This window comes from Macrotis lagotis, chromosome 4 (assembly GCF_037893015.1).
Source record: "Macrotis lagotis isolate mMagLag1 chromosome 4, bilby.v1.9.chrom.fasta, whole genome shotgun sequence".
Lineage (NCBI taxonomy): Eukaryota > Metazoa > Chordata > Mammalia > Peramelemorphia > Peramelidae > Macrotis > Macrotis lagotis.
This window is the reverse complement of record NC_133661.1, coordinates 75,563,958-75,573,377: the sequence shown is the minus strand read 5'-3', so window position 1 is coordinate 75,573,377 and position 9,420 is coordinate 75,563,958. Positions and strand designations below refer to the sequence as shown.

At 41.7% G+C, this 9,420-nt stretch overlaps 1 protein-coding gene across 1 annotated transcript in view; it reads left to right on the top strand.

The window, feature by feature from the left end:
• The window catches only part of CNNM1 (cyclin and CBS domain divalent metal cation transport mediator 1), a 71,398-nt gene that overhangs the window by 992 nt on the left and 60,986 nt on the right, over positions 1 to 9,420 (top strand). Inside the window, exon 1 of the mRNA XM_074236192.1 lies at positions 1 to 587. This exon is cut by the window's left edge and continues 992 nt beyond it. Coding sequence (XP_074092293.1) covers positions 1 to 587 — 587 coding nt within the window. The remainder of the gene's footprint in view (positions 588 to 9,420) is intronic.

Below are 9,420 nucleotides of genomic sequence, written 5' to 3'. Positions count from 1 at the left end.
GCTCTGCGCCGCCGCCGTGTTCCTGGGCGCCGAGGTCTGCCCGTACTCCGTGTGCTCCCGCCACGGGCTGGCCATCGCCTCCCGCAGCGTGTGCCTGACCCGGCTGCTGATGGCCGCCGCCTTCCCGCTCTGCTACCCGCTGGGCCGCCTGCTGGACTGGGCGCTGCGCCAGGAGATCAGCACCTTCTACACGCGCGAGAAGCTGCTGGAGACGCTGCGCGCCGCCGACCCCTACAGCGACCTGGTCAAGGAGGAGCTCAACATGATCCAGGGCGCGCTGGAGCTGCGCACCAAGGTGGTGGAGGAGGTGCTCACCCCGCTGGGCGACTGCTTCATGCTGCGCGCCGACGCCGTGCTCGACTTCGCCACCGTCTCCGAGATCCTGCGCAGCGGCTACACGCGCATCCCGGTCTACGAGGGCGACCAGCGCCACAACATCGTGGACATCCTCTTCGTCAAGGACCTGGCCTTCGTGGACCCCGACGACTGCACCCCGCTCCTGACCGTCACCCGCTTCTACAACCGGCCCCTGCACTGCGTCTTCAACGACACCCGCCTGGACGCGGTGCTGGAGGAGTTCAAGAAGGGTGAGCGGCCCCCTCCCTCCCCCTCCCGGCCCCCTGACCCTTGTCTCCCCGGACCCGGGACGGCGGGGCCCCCGCGGCTCTCGCTCCCGGCACCTTCGAGCTCTTGTGCCCCGCCACAAAATCTCCCGGCTCTGATCTGCCTTCCCCCAACAAGGCTCCATGGGCCGGGATGGACCCCTGGTGCCTCTTGTAGCTCAGTTTCCCATCTTCGCTCATCTTTGCGTATTCCAGCGCAGATTGGACTTCTCTGGTTCCCCCTTGCATTTGAGTTGCCCATCTTCACTCATCTTTGCGTATTCCAGCACAGAACGGAGCCCCTTGTATTTAAGTTGCCCATCTTCACTCATCTTTGCGTATTCCAGCACAGAACGGAGCCCCTTGCATTTAAGTTGCCCATCTTCACTCATCTTTGCGTATTCCAGCACAGATTGGACTTCTCTGGTTCCCCCTTGCATTTAAGTTGCCCATCTTTACTCATCTTTGCGTATTCCAGCACAGATTGGACTTCTCTGGTTCCCCCTTGCATTTAAGTTTCCCATCTTCACTCATCTTTGCCTATTCCAGCACAGAAAGGAGCCCCTTGTATTTAAGTTGCCCATCTTCACTCATGTTTGCGTATTCCAGCACAGAACAGAGCCCCTTGTATTTAAGTTGCCCATCTTCACTCATCTTTGCGTATTCCAGCCTTTAACACCACAGATTTAGGCAACCAGGTGCTGCAATAAATAGAGCACAGAGTGCCTTGGAGTCAGGAGAACAGCCTCAGACACGACTTACTAGCTGTGTGACCTTAGGCAAGTCTCTTCACCGGGGTTGCCTTGCATCCTGATTCATATCTGACCACTGAGTCCAGATGGCTCTTAAGGAACAGATGGCTCTAAAGGAAAGTGAGACTCGTGACTTAACACAGCCCCTCCCCCACTCAAATCTAATTCATGTGATTGTCATAGCATCACCTGGTCCTCTTCAAGGAAAGCATCATCTGGTAGGGCTTAAGGGACCTTAGAGATCAAAGGACCTAGAGTCTTCATGTTACACGTCAGGAGAATGAGGGTAAGAGAGACTGTTGCACAAGGTCACAGATCAGCACCAAGTGCCAGACTTGGGATTTGAACCCAAATTCTTTAACCCTTTCTGCTTTAACCCTCCTTGCCTCTGCTCTTCCCAGTCTTCCAAAGCTTCACATAGTCTCCTTTGTTATATTACATAAGGAATCCTCTTCACTCAGCTTCCTCCCACACCTGTCTTTATTGCCTAAGCTTAATAGTGTTCAGAATAATAAGAGTTCAGAATAAGTGTTCTGTCTCCCTAATTGTCAACAGCTGCTTTACTGTTTCAGCCAGACAAGAATTGGGCATTTCAGGAGAGCCAGGGAAAAAAATAGTTGCCAGGGACAACAGCACTGTAGCTATAGACTGAGCATGGCAATAACCATAATAATGATGTATAATTAGAGTAGTAACATTAACCATTGATCTTTCTAGAGTGCTTTAAAGTGTGCAAAGGAATCTACATACATTAGCCCATTTGGGTCTGACAACAACCCTGGTATTATTATTTCCTACTACAGATCAGTTATAGAACTGATAAACATTTCTTAAGTGCCTTAAGCTGGACATATTAAAAAAAGAAGAAATCTAGTCCTTGCCTTCAAGGAGCTTACAATCTAAGAGAGGAAGACAACCCACAAAAGGAAGTTGAAAAGAAAGGGGTGGGGAGGGAGAAAGTTCAGGAGCATGATGAAGACTAGTCCAAGGAGTGGAGCTGGTTAGAAATGAAGAATTGCCAAAGTGGGGAAGCTGGGGCCTTTATATATTTCTTTTCATAGCCCAATGAGTTCTCACAATAATAATATAAGTATTAGTTTCCTCTGTTTTGCAGATGAGGAAACTGAGGCCCATGCCTCAAGGTCAGAGGCAGAGCTGGGATTTAGGATCATAAAATCATAGGATTTAGAGTTAGAAAGACCACTGAGGTCATCTAGTTTGGCAAACTTCAAACTTTTTAGGCACAAAACTCCCCTTATGTGTATAAAAATTACTGAGGGCCTCAAAATGGAGTTATAAAATCAAATGGGTTCTATGTGTCACATCAGAACTGAAAACATCTTAACATTATTATGATAATAGTACAGACCCTCTAAAAGAGTCTTTGGGGATCATCAGGGATCCTCAGACCACACTTTGAGAACAACTGTCTAGTCCAATCTCTGCATTTTAAAGAAAGGGAACCAGAAGCCTAGAGAACTGACATGTCTTGTGTAAGGTGACAGAGATAGGACCATCTGGCTTCAAATGTAGTGCCCTTCCTATTATTTATATCAAGCAAGAAGTTGGTGACGTTACTGGCCACAGCTGCTAACAAATTCCACTGATTTTTCACTTATATATCTGACTTTCTAGATGTACAATTTACCAAGCACATACATGTTATCTCTTTTGATCTTCTCAGAAATCTTGTGATACAAGTATAGGTATAGGTAATACTGTCCACACTTTGCTAATGGGGAAAGTGGTACTCCAAGAAATTTAGTGTCTTGCCCATGGGCCCATAATAACTAACAGAAGTGGTATTCAAACCCAAGCCTCACAGGCACATAGCTTCTGCTGTCTTTTTTCTCAAAGGAGTCCTTTTGGGGGGGCTTTATATTCTTATTACACTGACTACATTTTCTTCAACAGAGGATTGATCATAGACTCAAGAGCTGGAAGGGACTTTAGAGATCATCAAATATAACTCCATTTTACAGTGAAGACACTGAGGTTCATAGAGTTTTAAATGAAGCCAAAAAGTGAGGTGGGATTTGAACCCAGGTTTTCCTGACTCCTTCACCCATACACTTTCTCATGCTGCCTCTCATTTCTGGGACTCCTCTCTTGGACTTGTCTTCAGAGAAAATTTATTGACCATGGAGATAAGACAAGTCTTATTACTTTCTAATCAACCCAGATTAATCAGTCACTTTAGTCATCAGACTTGGCTCGTCTCTTGGCCATTTCTGAGAATCAAATTTATCCCTCAAAGGATGAAGATATGCTACAGACTTTGTTGAGGAGAGGAGGAAGAGAAGAAATCATGTCTCTGATTGCCTTTTACTCCATCTTCACATTTGTCACAAACTCCAAACTTCAGCACTGGAAAAGAGTCATCTAGTCTAGATCCATTATTTCATTGCTGGGCAAATTAAGAGTTAAAATGACTTCTCTCTCTCGATAGTGGTTGAGTATATAGGGCACTGGACCTGGAGTCAGGAAAACCTCTTGGATTCAAATTGGGCAGCAATTACACTTATTAGCTTTGTGACCCTGTGTGACTCCCTTAATCTCTCTTGGCCTCAGTCTGCTCATCTGAAAAATGAGAGGGTTAGAGTTAATGCCCTCAAGCATCCTTTCCAAATATCCATCCATGAGCCCTTATCCTGATTTCTGAACTAGTGGTTTGTAGATGATGCCTTGCCTATGGTGTGGGGATGTTTTCGGGATGTGTTGAAGATGGAGATTAGGGGAGGGAAAAAAATCTCTAAAGTGAGTCAAATTATACTGCCAGAATCACTCATCTCCCTCTTCTCAACATTTTTGTATAGATAAAGATTAGGTATGATTGTGTACATACAAAGCATATATCAACAATATGCATATAAGCCTCAAACTTTAAGTCCTAGCTAGATGGGATTGCAACTCAGTCCTCTCTTTCACCTATCTCTCTTATTTGCTGCCTATATTTAATCAGTATAATAATAATATTTCTATGGCAACTATTTTCCACCAAAGTCACATCCTGGGGTCCTCCAAGGCTTATGGAGCTGATCACAACCCTGGTGTCATATTTTTTTTTGAGATAATGGGATTTAATGACTTGCCCCAGGGTCACACAGCTAGTAAGTTTCTGAAGCTGGATTTGAATTCAGATCTTGCTGACTTCAGGATCAGTGTTCTATCCCCTGTGTCACCTAACTGCCCCTCCTCTGGTGTAGTATGAAGGAAAAGAGCTTCATTCTAGGATCAGAGGATATGGATTCATACCTCAGAAGTTTTTTTTATCTGTATGATCTTAGACAAGTCACTTAACTTTCTTGGCCTTCAGTTTCCCAAATGGAAATGGAATAAATTTCTGTGAGGTCCTTTCCCTCTCTAAACCTAGGAGCCAAGCTTTGGTAGAGCTTCTTAACCTGGGATCTTTGAACTGGACTTTTTTTTCCAATATTTTAATAACTGCATTTCGATATAATTGATTCTCTTTGTAATTTCATGGATTTCTTTTTATGCATTTAAAAGAATTATTCTGAAAAAGGGTCCATATTTGCAACATTGACTAAAGTGGTTCATAATATCAAATACCAAAAATACTCAGTGAAAATCTAGGAGTTTAGTGATGGAATGAGTGTCTTGCCAAAAGGACTAGTATGACTAACACCATCTTTGTCCCAAGGTAACAGATGTCTTGCATTATAGTAGCTCTTTTTTTGTTTGTTTGTTTTTGCAAGGCAATGGGGTTAAGTGACTTGCCCAAGGTCATACAGCTAGGTAATTATTAAGTGTCTGAGGTTGGATTTGAACTCAGATCCTCCTGACTCCAGGGCCAGTGCTCTATCCACTGTGCCACCTAGCTGCCCCATGGTATCTCTTGAAGGAGTATATTCTGTGTTGGCAAAGGGAGAATGCACGCCAATGTTGAAACATTAGCACTTTAAGGCTGACAAAATATGTACTGGAGATAAGTACTAGACGTACATTCCTCCTAATTCTTTTTTTTAATGAGAAGTTTAAGGATTACTACAAGCTTGCACAGCCAGTGAGTGGCCAAAATCAGGATTTAATCCCAGGCCCTCTGACTGCAGATCCAGAGTTCATTCCATACCAACATAAATGCTCTAAGCTACCTTTTTTTTTTTTTAAACTTTATCCACCTGCCCTGCCTGTACTCTTGCAGTAAGGAGACGTTTTGTTTTGTTAGTTATGATGGAGGGAACTTCCCCCATTGACACATCTTTGTAACTTAATATTAGTGAGTTGACCAGAATCACTGAGAGCTTGACCTATCCATGGTGGGGGGAAAAAAATAAGCATTCATGTAATACCTACTATGTGCTTGGCACCGTGTTGAACAATTTTGCAATTATTCTCTCATTTTATCCTCACAACAACTTAGCAAAGGTAGATACTTGCAATTATATACATTTTGCAATTGAGAAACCGAGGCAAACAGAAGTGAAATGAATTACCCAGAGTCGCCTGGGTAGTAAGTTTCTAGAGCTAGCTTTGAACTCAGATCTTCTAGAGTCTGGACCCAGTATGCCATCTCCTGCCTCAACTAGCCCTGACCCCATGGTCATGTAGGTAGAATGAATGACTCAGAGGCAGAAATTAAACCCAGTTCCCTCTCTACCACAACACAGAGTCTCTCATTCTTCTGAAGTCTGAATATTTTGCAGGTTAGTCTCTGAGTTTTCTCTTGCTCCACTGAATAGACCTTCGTGAAATCCCCATGACAGATTTCCTTAATCAGATTGAGAGAGGCCTCTGCAGGCAACTTCTGTTAACAGTCTTATTGGAGTGAAGAAATCCAGTGATAGGCTGTATAGATTCAAATCACAGTGAAAATAACCCTTCAAAGAAATCTTCTGTGTAATGGAATAATTGCTCTGTCCTTTAGTTGGACCTTAGCAATAGCACTTTGTTCTGATAACAATGAGTTACAGTAACAAGAGAGTATATATAAAAAGACATTCTCTGACTCTGGTTCCCAGCATAGTCACTTTTTTCAGGTTTTGTGCTGGTTACATTGTGGGTGGGGAGAAGAGAGCTGAGTCATGCTCTTCTGCTCTCCCTTTATGGCCATCCTTCAGTTTTTCTCATTTCTTCCCCCTTAAGACATCTTGTCCACCTAAACAAAATCTTACCCAAACACTTCATGTGAGACCCCATTAGTTAGGTTCTGAGCCATCTTTTCTTTGATAATTCACAATTGAGTTGTTTTAGGGCAGCAAAGTGGTGCAAAGGATAGAGTCAGAAAGGTTTATCTTCCTGAGTTCAAATCCTACCTCAGACACATACTAGTCGTGTGACTCTGGGCAAGTCACTTAACCTTATTTGGCTCAGTTTCCTCATCTATAAAATGAGCTGGAGAAGGAAATGACAAACAAGTCCAGTATCTTTGCAAAGAAAACTCTAAATGGGTTCATGAAGAGTCAAACATGACTGAGATGACTGAATAACCAAAGCTGTTTCATTTTTAGCACCTATAGTCCAGGATCCTTTTTTTTTTTTTTTTTTTTTTTTTTGGTTTTTGCAAGGCAAACGGGGTTAGTGGCTTGCCCAAGGCCACACAGCTAGGTAATTATTAAATGTCTGAGACCGGATTTGAACCCAGGTACTCCTGACTCCAGGGCCCGTGCTTTATCCACTATACCACCTAGCCGCCCCCCAGGATTTCTTTATACAGAATTTCAGAGTGAAAAGGAATGTCAACAACTGTAAATCTAACCAATACTGAACAAGAATCATTCTGCAATATATGGCCATCTAAACTTTGCTTGAAGACCTCTGGCAAAACAGAGCCCAGAGCTACCTGGGGCAGCTCATTCCACTTAGCTTTCATGGTTAAGGAGTTTTTCTAGACACTAAACTTGAATTCTCCTCTTTGCACCTTCTTGTCTTTCCTAGTTCTGTCCTATAGATCTAAGCAGAACAAACAATCTTTCTATATGACAGCCTTTCAGATATTTGCAAGCACTGATCATATTTTCCCCCAAGCCTTTTTTTTTGTCCAAGAAAATATCCCCCTTCCTCAGTTCCTACCTAGACTGTGATATCTGGAGAATAAGATGCAGAACTAGATATACTTCAGATATGGTACAGTCATTTCCCTACTGCTAGTCACTTAATTCAGTCCAGGATCATGTTAGATTGTCTTGATGTCCTAGCATTTTATTGACCTATGTTGAGTTTTCAATTCATTCAGACTCTTGGAACTTTTTTGTTTTCTTCTAACTACTAACTAGTCTTATTTCTCACATTTTGAATTTGTGGAATTGATTTTTTGAACACAAGTGTAAGAAGTTACATTTATCCATGCTTGAATTATCAGATTGAAACCTATATTCAAATCTATCAAGATCTTTTCTGGATTCTAACTTTATCATCCAACATGTTAGCTAGCCTGCAGATTGGCTGCAAATTTGAACAGTATGCCATTTCTGTCTTCAATTCATCAATTGTTCAGATCATCAATTTTTGTTGAGTGTTTTCAGTTGTGTTCAACTCTTGGTGACCCCATTTGGGGTTTTCTTGGCAAAGATACTAGAGTAGTTGCCATGTCCTTCTCTAGTTTATTTTTTACAGCTGAGAAGCTGAAGCAAATAGGGTTATGTGACTTGCTCAGGATCACATAACTAGTAAGTATCTGAAGTCAGATTTGGATTCAGCAAGATGAGTAAGTCTTCCTGATTATAGGCCTAGTACTTTTAATTACTCCACCACCTAGCTTCCTTAAGTCATTACTAAAAATGTTCAATAATTATAGACCCCTGGGAAACTCTTCTAGAGACCTCCTTCTGAGTGACTTCTAACCACACGATAATTTCCACAAAAATCCATTAAAACAAAATAATTTAGATATTGTAGAGGGGCTTCATGCTCATTATCTCCATTCTACATGTGAGGATCTGGAGGTTCTTGAGATGTCTCTTGCCCATAAGATTTTTCCATTACTGGTCTTTGGGTTGAATTCAAACCCATATCTCCTGATACCAAGTCCGGTGTTCTTCCTTCAACATTCTCTACATCACAATCCCTTTTAGGTAATAGGAAAGGGGAAAACTCTATATCTATGGTTCATAGTCTTTTTTGTGAAGCTGATAGAGCACTTCTCAAAATCATATTTCCAAAGGCTTAAATATAGATGCAGGATTACAGAGGAAGCCAATTTTGGTGAAATACAGCTACATCATAATATTTTTAGCTCAAAGATCCCAATTTAAGAACTTATGCCCTAGATAGATGACATCCATGATCCCTCATCCAAGCTTTTCAGATTATGAAGAGATGATCATGGAAGGACTTGGAATTAGGGGAAATCAAATGGCCAAGAAGGGCACCAGGCCCCTACTAGATTCAGAATATCTCTATGGTTTCATAAGAACATATATTGGAAGCATTCTTTTTTTAAAAAAAATATTTTAATGATATTTTCCCCAATTACTGTAAAAACAATTTTAACATTCTTTTTTTTTTAAGTTTGAGTTCTAAATTCTATTCTTACCTCCCTAAATCCTCTCTCCCTGAGATGGTAAGCAATCTGATATAGGTTAAACATGTGCAGTCATGTAAAACAATTCCATATTAATGATTTTGTTCAAGAAAACTCAAAAAAGATAGGAAGGGAAAAATAATATGCCTTAGTCTGTATTTAGATAACAGCTTTTTTTTCCTGGAGAAGGTATCATTTGGAGAAGGATAGGATTGTTTTATCATGAGCCCTTTGGGATTGTCTTGGATCATTGTATTGATGACTGCTAATAGTCAAGTCATTCAAAGTTCATTGTACAATATTGCTATAACCACATAATGTTTTTCTGGTTCTGCTCACTTCGCTTTGTATCAGTTCATGTACATCTTTCAAGGCTTTTTTGAAATCATTCTGGTTTTCACTTCTTAGAGAAAAATAATACTTCATTGCAGTCATATACCACAACTTATTCAGTCATTCCCCAATTGATGGATATTGCTTTAATTTCCAATTCTTATCTATAGATTCTTGATTAGTCTTTATTGAAACAGGAGATATATCCTCTGCTTCTCCAGGAAATCTTAATTAATTATCCTCAGTTCTTACA